General features: G+C 40.0%; 1 protein-coding gene across 2 annotated transcripts; it reads left to right on the forward strand.

Moving 5' to 3' along the window:
- Positions 1–486: 486 nt before the first annotated feature.
- On the forward strand, positions 487–24,746 carry dmap1 (DNA methyltransferase 1 associated protein 1). Of its 2 annotated transcripts, none has more exons than XM_088350029.1 (10): positions 487–915; positions 1,609–1,700; positions 5,653–5,848; positions 5,923–6,081; positions 6,178–6,345; positions 8,829–9,018; positions 9,098–9,171; positions 10,741–10,813; positions 20,704–21,023; positions 24,266–24,746. In XM_088350029.1, the coding sequence occupies exons 1-10, from the start codon at positions 820–822 to the stop codon at positions 24,323–24,325; spliced, it is 1,428 nt and encodes a 475-aa protein (XP_088206155.1). In that variant the 5' UTR covers positions 487–819; the 3' UTR covers positions 24,326–24,746. The 2 variants fall into 2 exon arrangements, with proteins under 2 accessions (XP_088206155.1, XP_088206156.1); XM_088350030.1 differs by having other exon boundaries at positions 488–915; positions 8,829–9,014; positions 9,100–9,171.
- The last annotated feature ends 54 nt before the right edge of the window (positions 24,747–24,800 follow it).

Here is a 24,800-nt window from a genome sequence, read left to right on the forward strand (position 1 = left end):
AAGTAGGAAAAGCAATAAAAAATACTGAATGAATTGTTTGTGTTTTTTTATCTGGTAAATTAAAAAAATCTTAATTTCGCCAATTTATGTTCGTTTTTATTCAACATAGTCTGACTTGCTGTGAGTAAACATGGTGTGATGTGTTTGTAAGGTTTATTATCACTTAATAAAGAGAATTGCAATTATTTACAAGGGTAGCAATTGGCTGAGGTCGACGGGTATGTTATGGTCATAGGTTTTAAATGCATTTTTATTAGTTGTTGTTTTTTAACGCATCTTATCTTAGCGCAATGGAACATGAGATGGTTGCACTTTTAAAATTAATTATCCCCCATACATTTTCAACAATTTCACCCATCGATACATTTATGTACAATATAACGTCGATGATCTTTAATATGCGTAAGAATTATTATTTCTAAAATAAATTACAGGGAGCGCCATAAACATCTTCAAAAGATAAAACATTCCAGTTCGATAGGCGGCGCTATTTTATATTTCGACAGTACAGTGCACAAAAGAGATCGCAGCCACATACCCGGTAAGGCTAGCGTTAACGTTAGCTAACTAAAACAATAGATAGGAACAGTTCTGTCAGTAAGTTCATTTTTTTTGTTGAGCTTTGATTCAAACATTTTCAAATATGTTTTGTGAATAGACAGCTTTTTGATGTATCGTATCCCCGTGTGATTTCGATGAAGTGTAGAAGAGAAAAGGCTAACATTAGCCTCCAGCTAGCATCTTATATTGTCGGAGTCAATGGACAGCTTTTAGTTTAAGACGTCGAAAGGGGGCTTGCTGACAACATATTTTTGCATAATGGCTACTGGTGCTGATGTGAGAGACATTTTGGAGTTGACGGGAGGGGATAACGATGGCCCCATCAGCAAGAAAGACATCATCAATTCTGATAAGGTGAGGTATTCGAAATGTATTTGTAAGAATTATCTCGAATTATTATTGCTCCCTTTATAATAGTATTGCAGTACCTCCGGGAACGGTGCATTCGCAATGATCGCAGCAAGGCTTTAGGGATAGGACCTTAGCATGGCCTTTTGGCTGAGAGTAAGTGTCCCGGCTCCTAGGCTTTGTAGCGTATTATGAACTGACCGATAACGGATAATGGATAATGAATAACGAAGATAGAACAATAACCCTTAAAAACCCCAGTATTGCCTTTTACGCGCTGGTTAACTACTGTTAAAAGAAAATAACTCTGAAATTGTTTAATTGATGTTGAAAATTTCAGGAAAAAATGTTAAAACGTCATATCGTCACGTCATATTGTCAAATATAAAAAAATTGTGAATATGCTTGATGGCTGTGTTTTGCTGCTGTTGGTGTCAGTGGATTTGTTCAGACCGAGGACAATCGACTTTGGCCTGGACGGATCTATTGACACTAACAAAGATGTTATATAATGAAATTGTGAATATGTTTGATTTTCGAGAAGGTTTGTTCAAACCTCACTTTGTGTTTGCTGTTAAAAACGTAATATTGGAATATAATATTGTGAATGTGCTTAATTGCTGTTGAGATTGTCATGATTGTTTTCTGTTTTTAGTGTCAATAAATTTGTTCAAACCCAAAAAAATTTTCCCATTACAGAAAAAAAGCAAGAAAACAACTGAAACATTGACTTTCAAGAGGCCGGAGGGAATGCATAGAGAAGTCTACGCATTGTTGTATTCAGATAAAAAGTATGTGTTCTTTACTCATTATTTTGCACACATTTTTATTGTGCATAATTTCTTATTGTGCATACATCAATTCCACATACAATGCATCATGCACGGAATGAATTGATTTAAAGTCTGCATTACTTTGGTTTGTTCGATCCCTCAACCCAGGGGTGTCAAACTCGTTTTAAGTTGGGGGCCACACTAAAGAATATTTTCTCGGCCGAGATTTGCATCCCCTAGCTACTATAACCACGTTTATCTGGTTTTATCTCACTTTTATATCAATTTTTGGGAATGTATTGGCGAACATATAACCAAAACTACTTCGTCTTGCATTTTTTGGGAATGTAATACAACTTAAACCATTCCGTCTTTGTATTTGTTATGAATGTAATCCAACTGTAATGCACGCCGTATACAAATCACTTTTGAGCAGGTAACATGTTTATTTAGCCTTTTTCCATTCAAATCGCTTGTATTGAAACTGTTATGCACTCTACCATAAAGCTTCTCATCTCATCTCATTAGCTGCACCGCTTATCCTCAGTAGGGTCGCGGGGGTGCTGGAGCCCATCCCAGCAATCATCGGGCAGTGGGCAGGGGACACCCTGAACTGGTTGCCAGCCAATCGCAGGAAGCTTATTTCAGCATAATAAGCTTTATGGTAGAGTGCATAACAGTTCTCAAAAGTGATTTATACACGGTGTGCATTAACGTTCAATTACATTCACAACAAATACAAAGACGGAATGGTTTAAGTTGTATTACATTCCCAACAAATGCATGACAAAGTGGTTTTTGTTATATGTTCGCCATTACATTCGCGAAAAGTGAGATAAAACGAGGTAAAAGTGGTTATAGTAGCGAGGGGATGCAAATCTCGTCAGGGATGCATTTCTCGGCATAACAACGGACTGCTGAGAGAGAGAGAGAGAGAGAGAGAGAGAGAGAGAGAGAGAGAGAGAGAGAGAGAGAGAGAGAGAGAGAGAGAGAGAGAGAGAGAGAGAGAGAGAGAGAGAGAGAGAGAGAGAGAGAGAGAGAGAGAGAGAGAGAGAGAGAGAGAGAGAGAGAGAGAGAGAGAGAGAGAGAGAGAGAGAGAACGAGAACACAGAAAGACAAAGAGGAACAAAGAAAAAGAGACCGAGAGGGTGAAAGAAAGAGAGACCGAGAGGGTGAAAGAAAGAGAGACCGAGAGGGTGAAAGAAAGAGAGTGTGTGTGTGTGAGAGAGAAAAGGGAGAGAGAGGAATAAATACAACTACAGCATCTTTGTGAGTGGTACCTGACTTTGGCAACATCAAACAGACATATCTCAACCTGCAGCTTGTTTTTCCCGTGCGCTTCCCTCAGCATTGTCTCGCGGGCCGGATTTAATTATTTAGCGGGCCTGATCCGGCCTGTTTGACACCCCTGCCTTAACCACTATGGTCCCAAGTGCATATATTGTGGTATGTCTTGGGCAAGTACCACCTGACGGCACCCATCCTCTCCAGGCGAACAAATGTTTCCACCCAATCTCTAACCAGGGACCTTTCGCGTCTTAGGCGAATGTGCTAACCACTGCACTACAGAAACACCACCATAACTTCACTGGTTTTATTAGTACAGTATAACATCTGGATACGACATTAATCTTTTCTGATATGGAGTTCATGAGGTGAAATTGTTGTATGGCGGAGGATAGAAACCTTATCAGATAATGTGTTCCCAACCCCCTGTTCTCCGGCTAAAAAATATATGTATAAATATGAAACATCAGTGACTAAATAGTACATAGTAAGTACAAGTTATATGCAACATAAATGTACAGTGGAACCTCGGTTCTCGACCATAATCCGTTCCAGAACCCTGTTCGAAAAACGATTTGTTCGATCACCGAAATCATTTTTCCTATTAGAAATAATGTAAATCGTTTTAATCCCTTCCAACACCCTGAATGTATACCTTTAATGTTTAACGTAAACATAAAGCTAACCCAGGCTAATCGTACGTTCGAGTTATCGTAATCTTCCGTACGAAAGATTACGCTAACATAAACGTGTAAAAATAAAAAAATCAGGTCGTTTACAAGTCATTTAGCACCCGGGTCTCCACAACAAGTGGTGAGCGGTTCATTGGAAAGGGGGCTCCGTTACAACACCCTGAATGTTGGGCTCCGTTACCACACCCTGAATGTTTACCTTGAATGTTTAATGTAAACATAAAGCTAACCCAGGCTAATCGTACGTTCGCGTTATTGTAATCTTCCGTACGAAAGATTACGCTAACATGAAAGTGTAAAAATAAAAAAATCAGGTCGTTTACAAGTCATTTAGCACCCGGGTCTCCACAACAAGTGGTGAGCGGTTCATTGGAAAGGGGGCTCCGTTCCAACACCCTGAATGTGTGGCTCCATTACAACACTCTGAATGTTTACCTTGAATGTTTAACGTAAACATAAAGCTAACCCAGGCTAATTGTATGTTCGCGTTATCGTAATCTTCCGTACGAAAGATTACGCTAACATGAACGTGTAAAAATGAAAAAAAAAAGGATAAAGAAAAGAATTATGAATATGATTTCTTACCTTTGTGGTGGTCAGCAGAAGTCGCAGGTGGACAGTGGGGAGAGGGATGGAGGAGGAAGGAAAATCATTGTTTGGAAGGATGTTCTTTTCTCTTAAAATACCGATCTAACGACACTTGCTTCTGCCTTCTTTTTAGCACTTTTCTAAAGTGACTCATGCTTGCTTATAGCCCTTACTCCCTAGATTTCATAGCCTCCTTATTCTTTAGTATCGTACTGATCGTAGATTGAGCCATGCTGTATTCCCTAGCAAACCAGCTTGGTAGCCTAGATGGTAGGGCATCCACTCCGAGACTGGGAGGTCGCTGGTTCAAGCCTCGGCCGAGTCATACTTAAGACTTATAACATTGGTACTCATTGCCTCCCTGCTTGGTGCTCGGCATTAAGGGTTGGAATTGGGGGGTTTGGTCACTCTACCCGGCAGAGTAAAAGCCCACAGTAAACCACACCACCTACATTGCATATTACCGAATCTTATTGCAATATGTATTCTGTGTAGCACTATTAAGTTATTCTATATAACACGCTACAGTGGGCATTTGCACGTCACACTGGGTATTTGTATATTGTATTATTTTTGCTTTATTATTGTATTGTTCTCAGCTCAGGGATGCTTCTGGAAATGTGAATTTCCCTTCGGGGATGAATAAAGTATATCTATCTATCGATCGATCGATCGACCGACCAAAATGGCTGCGCCCTGTTTGGCTGCAGCTGCATCGGCTCGCTACAGTTTAACTGTACGGGTCACGTGTATCGACATTTCGTTCTGTGTGCATGGTTACAAAGAATGACAATAAAAGTAAATTCTATTCTATTCTTCTATTCTTCTAAGATCAGACACTCCCACGCCTCCTTCATATTTTGCTATTATTTCTTTCTTAAAAGCAATAGTTGTACGCACTACTTTTCTTTCTTCACCTGTAGCAACTATGCTGCTTGCACTGACTTTCTTCGGAGGCATAATTAGGGCTAAAACACTTAGTTCACCTATATTAAAAGCGAAAGCAAAACGAAGCACGTCTGCAGTTGGTCACGAAAAGAGCGATCTACACCTGTACGCCGCTCAGCATCGCACCCTAGCGTACGCACTCACGCATAATCGGCGTTCGAACTCCGATTTTTTTGACCGAACAGCGAAGCAAGAATTTCTCGAAATTTTTGGTCGGACTCCGATTTGTTGATGTCTTATAGTGGGGCAAATACGGTAAAGATGGGCAACAAACATGTTATTCCGCACCGTAAAGTAAAAACGTTGGACGACGAGGATGCCGTATCCCAGGGCTCTAACGTTTGTTTAATGCCTTAAATTATTTTGAACAACATATAGATTTCCTGATGTTCTATTTTGACTTCACGTTTATTTATTCTCTTATACACAAATTTATATTCCTCTGAGTTCATTAGGGATGCCCCCCCACTTCTTCCAAGCGACACCACACAAGGATACAGGACCGTCAAAGCCAAACTAGGTTGTAAAAAGGTCCGTCCCTGGAAGTGGATGTCTTTCAGTAATCCCGCTCGAAGAGATGGTGCCATATTCCATCATTGGCGACGAGTGGCAGAGGAAGGCAAAGACTACCCTTTTGCCCGCTTTAACAAGGTAAGAATCTGAAAAAGTTTTTGTATTCTTGAGCTTAATGACTAAAATGTACTTTGTCTCATTCCTGATTGTAGACGGTGCAAGTACCCGTATACTCTGAGCAGGAATACCAGCTTCATCTTCATGATGACAGCTGGACTAAAGCAGAGACGGACCACCTGTTTGATCTTTGCAAACGCTTCGACCTGCGTTTTATCGTTGTGCATGACCGCTATGATCACCAACAATACAGAGTAATCACTCTAAAACTCAATATTGTTCATTACTTGAATGGTAATAACCCTTCAATCAAAAAATAAACAAACATATCCTTCGTTTCGTACCTTTAGAAACGATCCGTAGAAGATCTAAAAGAGCGCTACTATGGTATTTGCGGGAAGCTGACCAAAGTCCGTGCACCTTCTGGGACCGAGCCCAAGATCTACATCTTTGATGCCGGTCACGAAAGGAGACGCAAAGAGCAGCTTGACAAACTCTTCAATCGGACACCTGAACAAGTAAGATTCCTGGTTTAAAGAAAAAACAATATACTGGACTGTCTCAGAAAATTAGAATATTGTGATAAAGTTCTTTATTTTCTGTAATGCAATTAAAAAAAACAAAAATGTCATACATTCTGGATTCATTACACATCAACTGAACTATTTCAAGCCTTTTATTATTTTAATATTGCTGATTTTGGCTTACAGCTGAAAAAAACTCAAAAATCCTATCTCAAAATATTAGAATACTTCCTCAGACCAAGTAAAAAAATAATTTTATAACAGCAAAACTAAATCAAACATTTGAAAATGTCCATTGATGCACTCAGTACTTGGTTGGGAATCCTTTTGCACGGATTACTGCATCAATCCGGCGTGGCATGGAGGCAATCAGCCTGTGGCATTGCTGAGGTGTTATTGATGCCCAGGATGCTTCGATAGCGGCCTTCAGCTCATTTGCATTTGTAGGTCTGGTGTCTTTCATCTTCTTCTTAACTATACCCCACAAATTCTCGATGGGGTTCAGGTCAGGGGAATTAGCAGGCCAATCAAGGACAGTGATGCCATGGTCAGTGCACCAGTTACTGGTGGTTTTGGCACTGTGGGCAGGTGCCAGATCATGCTGGAAAATGAAATCCTCATCTCCATAGAGCTTTTCAGCAGATGGAAGCATGTAGTGCTCTAAAATCTCTTGGTACACAGTTGCATTTACTCTAGACTTGATGAAACACAGTGGACCAACACCAGCAGCTGACATGGCTCCCCAAACCATTGCTGACTGTGGGAACTTCACACTGGATTTCAAGCAACTTGGATTTTGCTCCTCTCCAGCCTTTCTCCAGACTCTGGCGCCTTGACTTACAAATGAAATGCAAAACTTGCTTTCGTCTGAAAAGAGGACTTTGGACCACTCTGCAACTGTCCAGTGCTTCTTCTCCATAGCCCAAGTCAGACGCTTCTTCCGTTGTCTTGAGTTCAGAAGTGGCTTGACCATGGGAATACGGCTATTGTAGCCCATTTCCCGGACACGTCTGTGAACTGTGGCTTTTGATACCTGGACTCCAGCTTCAGCCCACTGTCTTTGAAGCTCCCTCAAATTCTGGAAGCGGCTCTTCTTCACAATTTTGTTAAGGCTGCGGTCATCTCTCTTGGTTGTGCAGCGTTTCCGGCCACATTTTTCCCTTCCAACAGACTTTTTGTGGATATGCTTTGAAACTGCACTCTGTGAACAGCCTGCTCTTTGAGAAATTTCTTTTTGTGTCTTACCCTCCATCAGGAGGGTATCAATGATGGTCCTCTGGACAGCAGTCAGATCAGCAGTCTTCCCCATACTTGTGATTTAGTTTGCTGAACCAAGCTGAGTGATTTTAAGGCTCAGGAAACCCTCGCAAGGTGTTTCGAGTTAATTAGATGATTCAGGTGATTAGTTGAATAGCCTACTTGTATACTTTTTCATGATATTCTAATATTTTGAGATAGGATTTTTGAGTTTTCTTAAGCTGTAAGCCAAATTCAGCAATATTCAAATAATAAAAGGCTTGAAATAGTTCAGTTGATGTGTAATGAATCCAGAATGTATGACATTTTCGTTTTTTTAATTGCATTACAGAAAATAAAGAACTTTATCACAATATTCTAATTTTCTGAGACAGTCCAGTATATAAATTACAACATTGCCAGCACAGATTTTTGGAGGATGGTATAGTATTTAAATCTGTAGTGTAATGACCTAAACAAAAAAACAACTTTAATTTTTTAAAAGATAAAAAGAAAAACACCAAAAATGTCTTTTTGAATTGTTCTTGTACATTGTACAAATATATGCAAAAAAAAATCCTCTATTATTTCTATACAGTGGTATGAATTTCTTACCAGGTGTGTGTTTTATACTGGGCAGGGCATTAATTATTGACTCAAATTCTTCAGTGGGCATTGTTTCCAATTTCTCTTTGAGTCTCCTTCAGCAAAGGTTTCAATCTCTTGTTCCGCCCCTTGGATCATTGTTTGCATGTTATCCTCATTGAATTATAGAAATCTATAAAAGTTTAGGCTGTTTTATTTAAAACAGACACTGTTTTTTCATCGTTGTGCTTTTTGGACCACTTGGTTGTTAATTCCTCCTCCTCCTGTCATTGTTTAAATGATATGAATCGGAGTTCTCATAAAAACACAAAAACCTTAGGATTGGATGGTTTTTGTGAAGCAGACTCTGGTTTTTCATCCGTGTGATTTTTGTTTTTGTTTTTTGGACTGCTCAGTTACTTATTCTTCCCTTTTTGTCATTCTATTCATGCTATACTCCAAAACATGGAAACTTCCAAATGTTGTGGTGGTATTAGTTGTTTTCATCCTTGTGATTTTGACAAAGATCAGATCACAATGATGATCATTTAATGCACAAATGTGCGAAATTCCAAAAGCTTCACGTCCTTTTTCATACCACTGCAGTTTTAAGCCTAAATAAATTGAAACTTGTGTTTCTTGCCTGTCGTCTGCAGGTGGCAGAAGAGGAATACCTTATTCAGGAGCTGAGAAAGATCGAATCGAGGAAGAAGGAGCGGGAGAAAAACGCTCAGGATCTGCAAAAGCTTATCAAAGCAGCCGACACCACCACTGAGTTGAGGCGAGCTGAGAAAAGAGTTTCCAAAAAGAAACTTCCGCAGAAAAGGGAGACTGAGAAGCCAGTAAAGGAAAAAAATCATCATCATCATCAACTTGTGTTGTGGATTTAACTCAAACTATTTTATTGTCTTTATTGATTTGTCTCAGGTTGTTCCCGAAACCGCAGGCATCAAATTCCCTGATTTTAAATCTTCAGGTGTTACACTTCGTAGCCAGAGGGTGAGTATTTTGATTCCACTACTATTTGGATTTATAGGTGATGCTCTCATTTTTTTTTAATACTTTGCAGATGTATAGTTAATTGGGTTATCAAGCTAATTATTTTATATATAAAAATAGGTTTTGCTAAGTACTTTCTGTATTTCCAAATAATCTAAAATGTCATACATAAAAAAATGTCATACGTATAATTGCAAAGCATTGGTTGTAACGGGATTTGAACATGTGTTGCAGCTGATATAGATGGCTTGAGAAAAGGCATGGGCCTTATCCCACTATCTTTAGTCACAGTACCAGGGACAAATGTTCATTTAGTTGTATACACGAAAAAATGTGGTATTTTCCTTGTAAAATTTTCTGTTATTTTTCTTACCACAGACTGTATATAATTTTAATTTTATTAGGAATGCACAATGCTATTTTTCCCTACTGATACCCATAAAGTCCAGCTTTTGGAGACTGATATCCATACTGATAACCTAATTTTATTTTAACTCCGTATATGCATACATGCATACAAAATCTGATTAAGAATCATAAAAAGTAAAATAAAAATCATCAAATTGTGCAAAATAATCATCCCCAAAAATTATTTTCCTGTTTTACTGATTCTGTCTTTCTTACTTTGCTAACAATAACTATAACTGGCAAGCTCTCCGGTGCCTCGCACACCTCTTGCTACTACTTCTATAGAAAATCAATATATAATATGGAACAAGAATGTTTAGAACACGTCCTAATAATACTATGCCATGCGACTGATTATGGCCGAGTTGTCCAGTGCTTCGCAAACATTTATGGAGAGGTTAAGATGAGACAAGACAAAATTGTGCTACTACTTCGATTAAAAATCAAGATATAATTAAGAACAAGAAGGTTTACAACATGTCCTGTAATTATCCTGCGCTGTGTGACTGAATTTGGCCGATGCTTTGCACACATTACAGAGACGTAGATAGGAGACATGACCTTATTGTGCCACTACCTTTGTAGGAATTTTTTTTTAACGAAGAAGATAAAAGCTTCAAATCTTTCTAACAATTAGTGTGGTCTTGACTAAACATTACGAAATATCGCGTCTTTTTTTATATTAGTAACTGGGAGGTCATATTTGGCCGTAATCTGTTCAATGACTAATGGCCCGATAAATGTTATTATTGTGTAGTAAAAGGAGCTCAATGTAAAAGGCTAAAAGTGGATACAACTAAAAAAATAAAAGCTAGCAGCAAGAAAATTCCAACTTGTTCAGATTATCCCTTATTAGCTTCATAACGATCTTTTCTGCCGCAGATATGTTGATGCCTGTTTGTAAGAGCTACCTTAAGCAGGGCCTTTATTCATCTTCAAGACTGATGAGAGGCGCCTGCTCGGACATTAGCATAACTAGCTCCCCGCTAATCAATCAGACAGAGTTCAGTGAATCAAAAAAATATTTTTTTATCGGGCCCACTGGAGTGCTTTACATAGAAAGAAAAATAAATTGTTTATCTTCGTATGCCTCTCATGACTACCTTGAATCATATCTGTGAGTGTGTCTCACTCTCACACTTTGTTTTTGTGTGATTCAAGATGAAACTGCCCGGCTCGGTAGGCCAGAAAAAGATCAAAGCCATTGAGCAAATTTTGGTGGATCAGGGAGTGGGTGAGTCTTTTATTATTTTAACAGGTGTTGCTGTTTGTCGATTTTATAGGTATTTATTGGGGGTTCCTTGACATCCACGAAGGCCCAAATTACAACTTTGTAAATTTTAATGAAAATGGTTAAGCCGTATTGAAGCTTACAATTTATGTACAACCACGCACATCACCTATGTCCTATTCAAATATATTTCATAAAAGAATTGAGGGGTAAATAATATAAGGACATGCCACCTTACATAATATGTCTTTGTTTCGAGGGGGATTTCATGTATCAAAAGTATCGAAACTTAGTATCTGTATCAGTGTCTACTAAAGATATGAGTACTGTACTCAAATCAGTTGGGGAAAATGGTACAAAAGATAATCCTTCTTGTTTCAAGCAGTAAATAATAATATGCATCATTTCTTTATACATGTTTGATAAATCACAATGTGTATCTACCTACCCTGATCATATCCCTTGAAGAGGGGTGACCGACAGCAAGACAAACACAAAAACAAAACAAAAAAAGTAGCAAAAAACACAAAAAATTGCTCTGTAGATCCTCTTCAACATTCGCTCCTCATCCATCCTCTCCATGTGTCCAAACAACCCAGTACTCTCTCGTCCACACGCTTGCTCAGTTCAGCTACTCCAGTTCTCTTAAAATTTCATTTCTCAATCTTTCCAATCTTGTCATTCCTAACAAACTCCTCAAATGCTTCATCCCAAAAACATTTAATTTCCTTCTCAAATTTACAAGTCTCTGCAGCATACAACACAGTCAGCACAATAACACTCTCATACAGTCCTCTCTAACATCCATACACATACTCTTTTTTTACTCATCACTCTCCTCAGAGCACCCAAAACTTGCTTCTTTGATTCACTCTGTGCAATACCGCACACTCCATTTCACCAACTGCAGCCACATCACATCCCAAGTACCTAAAGCTCTCACCTTCTTCCAGCACCTGTCCATTCAACCTTTTTTTAAACGCCATGACCACTTCATCACATTAATGATTTTATATATATATATATATATATATATATATATATATATATCACCGTACTCTTCCCAACATTCACACATAACTTACGTCTATCACACTCTCTTCCTAACATTTCATTTCAAACTCCATAACCTCATCTCATCTCATTAGCTGCACCGCTTATTCTCAGTAGGGTCGCAGGGGTGCTGGAGCCCATCCCAGCAATCATCGGGCAGTGGGCAGGGGACACCCTGAACTGGTTGCCAGCCAATCGCAGGGCACACGGGGACAGACAACTCACTCGCTCAGTCACACCTAGGGACAATTTGGACCGGCCAATTCACCTGAAATGCATGTCTTTGGAATGTGGGAGGAAACCGGAGTGCCCGGAGGAAACCCACGCAAGCACGGGGAGAACATACAAACTCCGCACAGTAAGGCCGGGAGCTGGATTTGAACCCACGCAGGAGGTTCCCACGACCTCAGAACTGTGCCGCACACGCGCTAACCACTGCGCCGCCGTGCTGCCCAACTCCATAACCATCCTTCTCAATTTATCCTCAGAATCAGCCACAAGTACTGTCATTTGTAAACAACAACTGACCTGCTACACGGTTCCACTGTTATCCATCATCTCTACATCTCTGCCAAATACTCTTGCATTCACCAATTTCACCACACCATCCATGTACACATTAAACGGCTATGGCAACATCACACACCCCTGTCTCACACCATTCAACACAGGGAACCACTCACTTGTCTCACTCCCTACTCTTACACATGCTCTTCAATTCTTCTAACAACATTCTACCCACTCCATACATTACCATCACCTGCCAAAACGCCTCTTTATCGACTCTGTCATACGCCTTTTCCATGTCCATGAAGGCAAACCAAACATCCATATTTCTCACACACCTGTCTTACTGCAAAATGCAGATCCACAGATCCTCTTACTTTCCTGAAACCACTTTGCTCCTCATCACCACCTCATCTGTTCTTCCTGCCACTCTTAATCAAGACTCTTACATACAACAAACTGATAACTCTCGAGTTGCTACATTCATACTTATCACCTTTACCCTTACTCAATGGCACCACACATGCACTACACAAATTTAACAAGATCCACACCACTTAAAAAGCATACATTCAACAAGCGTACTAACCAGTCAATCGTGCCACCTTTCTTCAAGCATTCAGCAAGCAGTACAACCATCCAATCCAGCCACCTATCCCCCTTTCATTTATTTCACTGCCTCCTGCACCTCCCATGTTTCCACAGGCTTCACATTTATATCACCCAACACGGGCATTCTCCCCATACCACCGATCACCTCGACTCTCACTTCTTCCCAGTCCTCCACATTCAGCAACTCCTCAAAATATACGTCCTGACTGCACTGCTACTGACCAGCAATCTACGGTCCCTATCTTTCACTTTCTCTTCCTTTCCAGACTTGCTCTTTCTTACTCTTTTCAATTCTTTCCAAAACACTTTTCTCCTTTTCTCAAAGTTCACTCCTATGTTTCAACACCATTCATCATTTGCTTTCCTTTTCCCTGCTTCAACTACCGCTTTTTACCAACCTTTTCTTCACTTTGTACCTTTCATACGCATACCCACTCTTACCTTCCAGCCACTCCACAAAGGCACATCTCTTCTCTGTCACAGCCTCTGAGACCTCATCATTCCACCATTCACTTCCTTTCCTATTGCCTTGACCATCTTTTCTCATTCAACACTCTTCTTTGGCACTCCTCAACACTGCCTCTTTAAACCACTTCCATTCCTTTTCCACACTCTCCACTTCTCTTCTACTAATCCGTTCATACCTATCTTCTTTAAACTCTTTCCTTTTCTGCCTTATTCAACTCTGACATTTTCACCTCTTCCCTCACACTCTTCCTATATCCAGCCCTCCGCGATCCATCTATTCTCAGTTTTCCTTCCACATAAAAATGATCAGACATACCACTCATTTCACCTCTGTAAACATCCACATCCAACAATCTACTTGACATCCCTTTTCTAACCACTCCATACTCCATAAGTGCTCTATCCACATTCTCACCACCACCCACTTTGACAAAGGTGTACTTCTTCTAATCCCTCTTTTCAATGTATTTGCAATCACCAACTTATTTACCAAACATAGCTCAATCAATTTCTTCCCACTCTCATTTATTCCTGGTACTCCATATTTACTAACCACATTTTCGACCATTCCATCACCTACTCTAGCATTCGGGTCACCAAGTATTACCACTTTCCACCACTTTTACTCGTGATCCCAAGAGCCAAGAAGAGATCCACAGGATCGAGAGCGTTCTCCATTCAGGCCCCGGTGCTGTGGAATGCTCTTCCCCCTGAGATTCGATCTGCAACCTCAGAGGAAATGTTTAAATCTAAGCTTAAAACACACTTCTATTCTATAACATATGAATAACCTATATTTTATGTTGACAATATAAGGGGATGGTGTCATGATAGTCTGTAGTTTGCAATAGTCTTTGACCTGTGCAGCCCTTTGAGACTCTTTGTGATTAAGGGCTATACAAATAAACATGACTTGACTTGCCACGCATTCGGACAAATCCTTCCAGAACTCCCCTCTTTCCTCAGCAGTTATTTCTGAACCAGGTCCATATGCACTTATTAACATCCATACTTCTACACCCCACTTTAATCGCACCCACATCAATCTCGAAGATAGCTCTTTCCACTCCACCAGTTTTTCCTTTGCTTTCTCACTCACTCACAAGCACAGCCACTCCTTTTCGAGCATGTCCACCGTAACGCCAGACATTTTAGCATACACACCTCCAAGCTGTAATCCACTCTTTCTGTTCATCTTTATTTCACTCAAGGCCAATGTTTCCTCTAATTTTCCACGGTTCTGAGTGTTCACACAGAGTCTGTGAGCAACGCTTGAAACAACAGTGAGCAACCATAATCCCAAGTGTGGCAAGATAATGAATTATCAAACATGTCCAAAACTTGATATCGGGTTACATTTTGCTGAGTTTCCGGAAATGAAAAATTATTTTTTTCTTTTGAATGAATTGACTCATGTCTATTGCAAAGGTTGTACGGCCAAAATTATTACTTGTATTTACATTGTGTTTTATCTATTGTACATCGAATATATAAATAAATGATCAAATTATTATTTACAGTTTAAAACAAGAATAATTATTTTTGAGACCTTTTTCTTCCCAAAATGATTTGAATAGGCAGCATGGCAGCCCAGTGGTTGGCGCGTGTACGGCACAATTCCGAGGTCATGGGATAAACCTTCCTGTGTGGAGTTGGCATGTTCTCCCCGTGCTTGCGTGGGATTCCTCTGGGCACTCCGGTTTCCTCCCACATTCCAAAAACATGCATGTCAGGTTAATTAGCCGGTCCAAATTGTCCCTAGGTGTGAATGAGCGTGTGAGTTATCTGTCTCTGTGTGCCCTGCGACTGGCTGGCAACCAGTTCAGGAAGTCCCCTGCCCACTGCCCGAAGATAGCTGGGATGGGCTCCAGCACCTCCACAACCCTACTGAGGATAAGCGCTTGCAAATAATGGATGGATGGATGATTTAAGAACTCATATTTTTCATAGTCACTGATAAAGTTACCTACTGTTGATACATGAATATCTATGATACCAAAATTTTCAGACATATACAAGTGCTAAATTCTTTAGTAGTCACGGATGCAGATACCTGGTGTCTATACTCTTGTAAAAACAGAATGATTACTTGTATTTACATTATGATTGTATATCAATATTTCACCCGGTGGTGAGGGGCCCTCTGGGTGATGTGAGAATTCTCCGTGTCTTAAGAGGCGACTAAATGGAGGGAGCGAGGGTACTGGGGATCCTCTACTCCCCAAGAGAATGCAAGGCAAAGAAAAGAAAGGTCTCATAAACCCTCGTCATAGGGTCACTAAATGTGAGAGGTTGCGTAAGTAAATCGACTGAGTGGAAGAAAGAGGAGATCGGACTTAAAAGGTTGATGTGGTAGCCTTGAGAAGTGTTCCCTCCAAGCTGCGCGCGTGCGCAATTGCGCACTGCTCGCACATTCTCAGCGCACAAGAAAATCTAGCCAGCGCACAAAAATGAGGGCTCAAAATTACTAATTAAGAAGCGACTTAAGTCAAAGTTACAGTGCCAGAGCGTAAAAATACACGGGTTCCCCTGACGTTGTGTCCTAAATGCGGTATTTTGAAGTCGAGTCGAAGTAGAATGAAGTTGAGTAGTTAGTAGAGTTTGTCGAGAACTGGCTCTTTCAGGTCCTAAACAGCTCTTCAGGTTGTTTTTGCTTCTTTAATCCCAACATGACCAAATATTATGTAAAATTATGCACAAAATGGCTTAAAGGATGGGGGGAATAGTACAAAAAAGAAATAAATACCAAAATGAAAAAGTTGGTAAAAGGTGAGAAAAAGAAGAAGGAACAATTTAGAAAAAAAGCCAGAAAAAAAAACAAAGGAATACAGTAAATAGAGAACAAAAAGAAAAAAGTAACAGCTCGGAAAAATAAACACAATTTAAAGGAAATTTAAAAAAATTTAAAAAAACGCAAAAAAGTTCAAATAATTTCCAATTATATCAAGTAAATCTTGTTGCATACATTGTACTTCCACTAAAAAATGTGATTAAGTACAGTTCTGAATCTTACAACAGACTAAATAAGCCCCCAAAAATGTTAATATTATGCGTCAAAATATATCAGGAAATAAAAAGAAATGGATGTAAGAACAAATGACGTTTGTAGGCCGTACAACCTTTGCAATAGACATGAGTCAATTCATTCAAAAGAAAAAAATAATTTTTCATTTCCGGAAACTCAGCAAAATGTAACCCGATATCAAGTTTTGGACATGTTTGATAATTCATTATCTTGCCACACTTGGGATTATGGTTGCTCACTGTTGTTTCAAGCGTTGCTCACAGACTCTGTGTGAACACTCAGAACCGTGGAAAATTAGAGGAAACATTGGCCTTGAGTGAAATAAAGATGAACAGAAAGAGTGGATTACAGCTTGGAAGTGTGTATGCTAAAATGTCTGGCGTTACGGTGGACATGCTCGAAAAGGAGTGGCTGTGCTTGTGAGTGAGAAAGCAAAGGAAAAACTGGTGGAGTGGAAAGAGCTATCTTCGAGATTGATGTGGGTGCGATTAAAGTGGGGTGTAGAAGTATGGATGTTAATAAGTGCATATGGACCTGGTTCAGAAATAACTGCTGAGGAAAGAGGGGAGTTCTGGAAGGATTTGTCCGAATGCGTGGCAAGTGAAGTCATGTTTATTTGTATAGCCCTTAATCACAAAGAGTCTCAAAGGGCTGCACAGGTCAAAGACTATTGCAAACTACTGACTATCATGACACCATCCCCTTATATTGTCAACATAAAATATAGGTTATTCATATGCTATAGAATAGAAGTGTGTTTTAAGCTTAGATTTAAACATTTCCATTGAGGTTGCAGATCGAATCTCAGGGGGAAGAGCATTCCACAGCACCGGGGCCTGAATGGAGAACGCTCTCGATCCTGTGGATCTCTTCTTGGCTCTTGGGATCACGAGTAAAAGTGGTGGAAAGTGGTAATACTTGGTGACCTGAATGCTAGAGTAGGTGATGGAATGGTCGAAAATGTGGTTAGTAAATATGGAGTACCAGGAAGAAATGAGAGTGGGAAGAAATTGATTGAGCTATGTTTGGTAAATAAGTTGGTGATTGCAAATACATTGAAAAGAGGGATTAGAAGAAGTACACCTTTGTCAAAGTGGATGGTGGTGAGAATGTGGATAGAGCACTTATGGAGTATGGAGTGGTTAGAAAAGGGATGTCAAGTAGATTGTTGGATGTGGATGTTTACAGAGGTGAAATGAGTGGTATGTCTGATCATTTTTATGTGGAAGGAAAACTGAGAATAGATGGATCGCGGAGGGCTGGATATAGGAAGTGTGTGAGGGAATCAGTGACTATTAAAAACATGAGTACTTTAATGGTTTTGGGGAAAAAATTGTATCAGTGACTATTAAAAACATGAGTACTTTAATGGTTTTGGGGAAAAAATTGTATCAAATATATTTCCTCTTGTTTTAATCAGTAAATAATAATGTTATCATTTATAACATATAAATATATGTGTGATATATAATCGGTCAACCATAATTTTTACAAATGTATCACCAGTAGGTTTCAGTGACTACTTAAGACTTGAGCAATTGTATAGGTCTGAAAAAAAATGGTATTAATAACAATTCTTATTGTTTTAACCAATGATTAAATAATGTATGTATTCAACATTTTAATATTTGATTTTCAGTAGTTTACTTATAATATAAATCTATGTCATATTTCTTATCTTATACAAAAGTATCAACCTGAGCACTAGTATCAATTATATTTATTTTCTTTAATGTGTAAAACTAAATGAAATTACTCGTTTATTATTTTTGTTGTACATTTGATTTACGGACATTCATTATGGGCCATGCAAAAAACTAAGGTAGCGTTTCCCAGTAGTAAATTGAAAGGGGAAGAGCTTCCTGTATCTGTAATTGTAAGCTACGTATTACCGTCATTTTTACACATCATCTACTCATCTCAAAAATATTTACACTTGTATTGTTCGGAGCCACAAATATACTCAAGATCTAAAAATCATATGTCTTGATGAACGCACATGCAAGATTAAAAATTGCATATGTCATTTGCAGTTACACTTGTGGCTCTGCAAAATACATGACTCACACAGGATTTCTTCTTTTAATGGCACTGGAGAGATTGAAAATTGGCTTTGTTAATTCCTTAAAAAGTGCTTGATTTTGGTTATGAAAAAGGCATACAAACCTTGTTAACAATAGTAATGCCGACAGTGGCTTGCGAAACTATTTGGCTCCCTTGAACTTTGTGACCTTTTGCCTCATTTCAGACTAAAAAACATAAAGATACAAAACTTTCTTGTGAAGCATCAACAATAAGTGGGACACAATCATGAAGTGGAACTCACTTTAGTGGATTTTTAAACCTTTTTAACAAATAAAAAACGAAAAAGTGGGTGTGCAAAGTAATTCAGCCCCATTTAGTTAATACTTTGCAGTGCCACATTTTGCTGCTATTACAGCTGCAAGTCCCTTGGGGTATGTCAATATCAGTTTTACACATCGAGAAACTGATATTTTTGCCCATTCTTCCTTGCATAACAGCTCGAGCTCAGTGAGGTTGGATGGAAAGCGTTTGTGAACAACAGTTTTTAGTTCTTTCCACAGATTCTCAATTGGATTGAGGTCTGGACTTTGACTTGGCCATTCTAACACCTTGATATGTTTTTTGGTGAACCATTTCATTGTAGCTTTTGCTTTATGTTTTGGATCATTGTCTTGTTGGAAGACAAATCTCAGTCTCAGGTCTCTTGCGGACTTCATCAGGTTTTCTTCCAGAATGTTCCTGTATTTTGCTCCAGCCATCTTCCCATCAATTTAACCATCTTCCCTGTCCCTACTGAAGAAAGCAGGCCCAAACCATGATGCTGCCACCACCATGTTTGACTGTGGGGATGGTGTGTTGAGGGTGACGAGCTGTGCAGCTTTTACGCCAAACATAACATCTTGCATTGTTGCCAAAAAGTTTGATTTTGGTCTCATCTGACCACAGCACCTTCTTCCACATGTTTGGTGTGTCTCCCAGGTGGCTTGTGGCAAACTCTAAATTACACTTTTTATGGATATCTTTAAGAAATGGCTTCCTTCTTGCCACTCTTCCATAAAGGCCAGATTTGTGCAGTATACTACTGATATTTGTCCTATGGACAGATTCTCCCACCTCAACTGTGGACCCCTGCAGTTAATCCAGAGTGATCATAGGCCTTTTGGCTGCATCTCTGATCAGTTTTCTCCTTGTATGAGCTGAAAATTTCGGGGGACGGCCCGATCTTTGTAGATTTGCAGTGGTCTGATACTCCTTCCATTTCAATATTATTGCTTGCACAGTACTCTTTTAGAAGTTTAAAGCTTGGGAAATCTTTTTCTATCCAAATCCAGCTTTAAACCTCTACACAACAGTATCTCTGTGTGCCCGGTGTGTTCCCCGTTCTTCATGATGCTCTCTGTGCTTTTAAACAGACCTTTGAGACTATCACAGTCCAGGTACATCGAGATCAAGTCCCTGTATACACACAGGTGGATTCAATTCATCATCGTTAGTCATTTAGATCAACATTGAATCATTCAGAGATCCTCACTGAACTTCTGACAGTTTGTTGCACTGAAAGTAAAGGGGCTGAGTAAATTTGCACACTAGCCGGCAGAGATGGAAAGCTGCGTCGTTGATTTTATGGACTTTTTGGACTAGTTTACGGGCTTGAGGCATCGTTGCTGTCATGCAATTCCCGGACAAACTTCAACATGTTACCTAGTGTTCTCTTTTATTGATGTTTTCTATGTTTGTGTACTGTAACTCAATGCTAAATCTATTCCACCCTGGTCATTCTGGAAGAGGTATTACCACATGTGAGGCCCCTTCTCAAGGTTTCTTTTTTTCTCACGCTGAGGTTTTGAATTTTTCCTTGCCCGCATGTTGGTCTAAGATCAGGCGATGGGGTAGTTGTAATCCTGTGCAGTCGTTTGAGACATTTTTGTGATTAAGGGCTGTACAAATAAAAGTGACTTGACTTGACCCACTTTTTCGTTTATTTGTTAAAAAAAGTTTAAAGTGTGTTCCACTTCATGATTGTGTCCCACTTATTGTCGATGCTTCACAAGAAATTACAGTTTTATGTCTTTATGTTTGAAATGTGGCAAAAGGTCACAAAGTTCAAGGGGGCCAAGTAGTTTGGCAAGCCACTGTATAATAGTTATTACTTTCTTATTTTACACAAGCATTTTTAATTTTAACCTTTTTTTCCTTATTGCAGATTTGAACCCAATGCCGACAGAAGAAATGGTGCAGATGTTCAATGAGCTGCGAAGTGACTTGGTGCTGCTGTACGAGCTCAAGCAGGCGCACAGCAACTGCGAATACGAGCAGCAAATGCTGCGGCACCGCTTTGAAGCTTTGCTCAAAGTCGTCAACAGCAGTGCATGCGGCGTCGCACAGTCTTCGGTGCCACAAAGCGCTGAAGCAGCTTCTACGCCGTCCGGCGAAGGCCAAGGGTGGCCCGGCGCTGAAGACATCAAAGTCGAAAACAAGGAGCAGATCATTGATGTGGTCGGGGCGCCTCTGACCCCCAATTCGGTGAGTTGGGAAATCGTGAGGTGAAAAGTTTCTTCTCTCCTTTAAGTTTAACAAATTTTCTGTGCAAACTCAAAAGTCTGAGCATTCATGTTACTCATGGGAATAGATTTTTATTTTCTATACAAGAAGTAGCACATCTTGGTCGTCTCTCTTTTCTACTCTTCTCTCTGTAATGTGGGCAAGGCAATGGCGAGCTTTTTCATGATAGACTTTTTTGTCAAACACATTGGAAATTGGCTGATTGTTATTCGTTAGTATATTGATTTTCTATAGAAGTAGGAGTATAGAAGTAGAAGTACAACTTGGCCATGTCTCTTCTCTACTTCTTTGTAATGTCTGCAAGGCACTTGCCCTTGATAGTTATTTGTGACAAATTGAATATTGCTGCTTGCTCCTCATTAAAATACTTGGTGGTGTCTGCTCGCTTCCTCTTCGTAATGTGTTCAAGGCACTGGAAAGCTTGCCCAGATAGTTTTTTTTGACAAATATATTTTTGGATGATTGTTTCTCAAAGGAATACATTAATTTTGTACAGTAGCAGAAGTACAGACGCTCCCCTACTTACGACCATTCGACTTACAAAAAATGGTATATACGAAAACAAATTTTGGGATGTCACAAAATATCCGGACATTGCTGTAAGTTAAATTTTGTGCTGTCAAGTCAATTCATTTTTATTTGTATAGCCCTAAATCACGAAGAGTCTCAAAGGGCTTCACAGATTATTACACTATATTACACAGACTATTTTTCAGAATATTATTATACATTCCCTTGCTCTGGAGCCGACGAGTAGGTTGACAAGAGTAGGTTATTCATATGCTACAGAGTAGAAGTGAGAAGTGAGTTTTAAGCTTAGATTTAAACATGCACCTATTTCAGAGGAAAGGACAGCGCTTCTTTCCGCGTGGTGGTTTGAGAGGTCACCCAGCCTCCACCTCGAGGAAGAAATCCGGCTTCTACTTCCTAGTTCGTGTGTAAATATACTACGTGTACAGTAAGACCTCGCTTATCGCGGTTAATGGGGACCAAAACCACCCGCTAAAAGTGAAAATCTGCGAAGTAGCGACGCCCCCTCAAAAAGAGAAAAAAAATCATATTATCTGCACCGCTTATCCTTATTAGGGTCGCGGGGGGGCTGGAGCCCATCCCAGCTATCTGCAGGCAGTGGGCAGGGGACACCCTGAACTGGTTGCCAGCCAATCGCAGCTGCAAATCACATTAGTTCTTGCAGCTTGCTGCGTTCTTCATCGACGCACGAGCCGAGTGATCCACCGCTAAGAGTCGTACAGCTGGGCGATTTTACGTCCGCCCGGGACGATCGGAGACAAATTCACGACAGGGTTTTTAATTGCGCCGCACCGCGGGTGCCGTTCAGTCGCTCCCGCGAGCGAGCCCCCAACCCGCGGCGCGGGTACTTTCGGGCGCAATACGCACGACACCGACAGTTACGGGGCTCCCGCGCACGTCCGCCGGCTTTCGCCTGCCGCGCGCGGACGGTCGCCTGTCGTCGCGCCGCACTACTGGGGTCGTCGGACGAGTGGGCTCCTCCCAGTTACGGGGGTAGCCCGATCACGCCCGCCGCCTTTTCTCGCGTTGCGCCGTGTAACGCCGCTTCCGCCGAACTCGCTCCGTCGCGCGGACCGGGAGTTACCTCCGCAGACTAACAAATCTTTGTTAAAAAAAAACAAAAAACAATTTGGTGTCAAAAACGTTGCGTCCCGGGGATGCACGTTGATTTGACCCAATGCGTCCCCAGCAAAAATGATGCGTCTAGGACGCAGGGACGCGGGAAACGAGAACACTAAAAGTGTCATATATACTTCTGTATAAAAACAAAATATAATGAGAAACATAAATGCTCAGAATCTTTCCAACAAGTAGTGTAGGCTGAAAGGCGAGCTTTCCGGTGCCTCACTCATATTAGAGGTAAAGAGGCGGCAGGACCAAGTTATGCTGCGTCTGAAGAAAATCTAAATATATTCTAATGAGGAAGAATCTGCCTAAACTTACTTTGTTTATTTACAATTATTACTATAGTCTGTGAGCTCTCATGTACATCGCACAGAAATGTGGAGAGGTAGAGAGGAGACACGACCAAGTTGTTATATTATTTCTTTAGATATTAAAATATAATTCGGAACATAAATGCTTAGACTCTTTCTAACAAGCCAAGTTCACTGGCGCTTTGCGCACATTATGAAGACATGACCAATGTATGCCTCCTCAGAAATGTATTATCATGAGGCACATAAATGCGACTGATTATGGTATAGCTCTATGTCATCTTGCACACATTAGGGGGAGGTAGAAAGGAGACAAGACCAAGTTGGTGTACTACTTCAATCGAAAATCCAAATATTTTCCAATAGTGCTTAGTACTGTATCTGTCTAACAAGTAGTGTCAGCTGAATTAATTAAAGCTTGGTGTTAAGGGACTTATTATTGGGCTGGTGATTGACATCATCCGATAAAAAATTCGGTTACTTATGAAAATGTTTTTTGTTTAGGTAATTGCAGTGGGACCAAATACCACAACTCTTCTGTACTTCAGTAAATTGCCAGAGAAAAAAAATCATGCGATCCTATCTTTCATATTAATTGTTCCTTTGTTATTATGGTGCATTAGTGCTATCTGGTGGATACTTGCAGTGAGACCATGTTCGATGTGCGGTTTACAATTGTAGAAGATCCACCTTTGACCCTAAAATAGGCACTCTCAAATGCCACCATTTTTTTTTTCAAGAATTTCTCTTTATCCTTTTTTGAAAAAAGATTTCCAATGTTTCACAGATCTGTAGTGATTTTCTATTTATGTTAACTACTTATCTAACTAACTAGCTAGTTAGCTGAGGAGCCCGCTGACAAATCCCGAAAATAGCTCACCAGTGATGAGTCATTGTTCATATCTGGGAAATTTGAATTCTAACTGGCTATCATTTTTTGTAGTAGACCAAGCCTATTTTAACTCCTATGATGCACAACCTGGTTATAAAATAGTAACAATATAGTAATAGCATGATGGGTTGTTTTTTTAGAACTATTAAACTGGTTGCCCTTTGCACCAATGGGTAACAAAAAGAAAAACACTGTGCCGCTCTGGAATAGGGATTATAATACAGCTGTCGAAAAGCTACAAGAAAGTGTTTTAAGAAAGCACATATAAAACATTGATCTAATAAGAATGAGAGAACCAGTCGAGTGGAGTTCCCTGGCGATTGTAACCATTATCCCTTCCCCAGCGAAAGCGCAGAGAATCGGCATCCAGCTCTTCTTCCGTCAAGAAAGTGAAGAAACCCTAACGCGAACCACCACGGGATCAAGGGCTCAACTTAAGAAAATGTGACAACAAACACACACATACACGACTCCTCAGCTCCTAATGGCAGTTGCCGCCACCAAATTCACCTATTGGCTCGCCATCATGGGGACAAAAGGCGACGACGGAGTGACATTTCATTTCATTAGACATTTTGTGGCCGCTCGGGCCAATGTCTCATCTTAGGTGAGGTCAGATCAACTGTAAATTGCCAGTTGCAGCTAATCGAGACATGGGGAGAAGATAGGAATGACTTAAGTAATTGAATGAATTGGAATGAGAGAGGAGGCTGGCAAGAGGGAAGCTCCCAACAAGCTGGAATTTGGTTTGTTTACTGCCGTCGCTGTGATTTTGTTTGTTCTTAATGACGCTTAAATTAATGTTTCAATAAATAATCCACATTAGGTTGTTTGCCTTGCTTTGTAATAAAGGAAATGGGGAAAAAAAATCAGCAAAAA

This window comes from Urocampus carinirostris, chromosome 12 (assembly GCF_059441175.1).
Source record: "Urocampus carinirostris isolate Australia breed hairy pipefish chromosome 12, RoL_Ucar_1.0, whole genome shotgun sequence".
NCBI classification, from domain to species: Eukaryota; Metazoa; Chordata; class Actinopteri; order Syngnathiformes; family Syngnathidae; genus Urocampus; species Urocampus carinirostris.

Coding starts and splice junctions, on each gene's coding strand:
- dmap1 (XM_088350029.1), top strand. CDS start 820: ATGGCTACTGGTGCTGATGTGAGAGACATTTTGGAGTTGACGGGAGGG. Junction 5,849..5,922: donor CTTTTGCCCGCTTTAACAAG/GTAAGAATCTGA, acceptor TCCTGATTGTAG/ACGGTGCAAGTACCCGTATA. Junction 9,172..10,740: donor TTACACTTCGTAGCCAGAGG/GTGAGTATTTTG, acceptor GTGTGATTCAAG/ATGAAACTGCCCGGCTCGGT.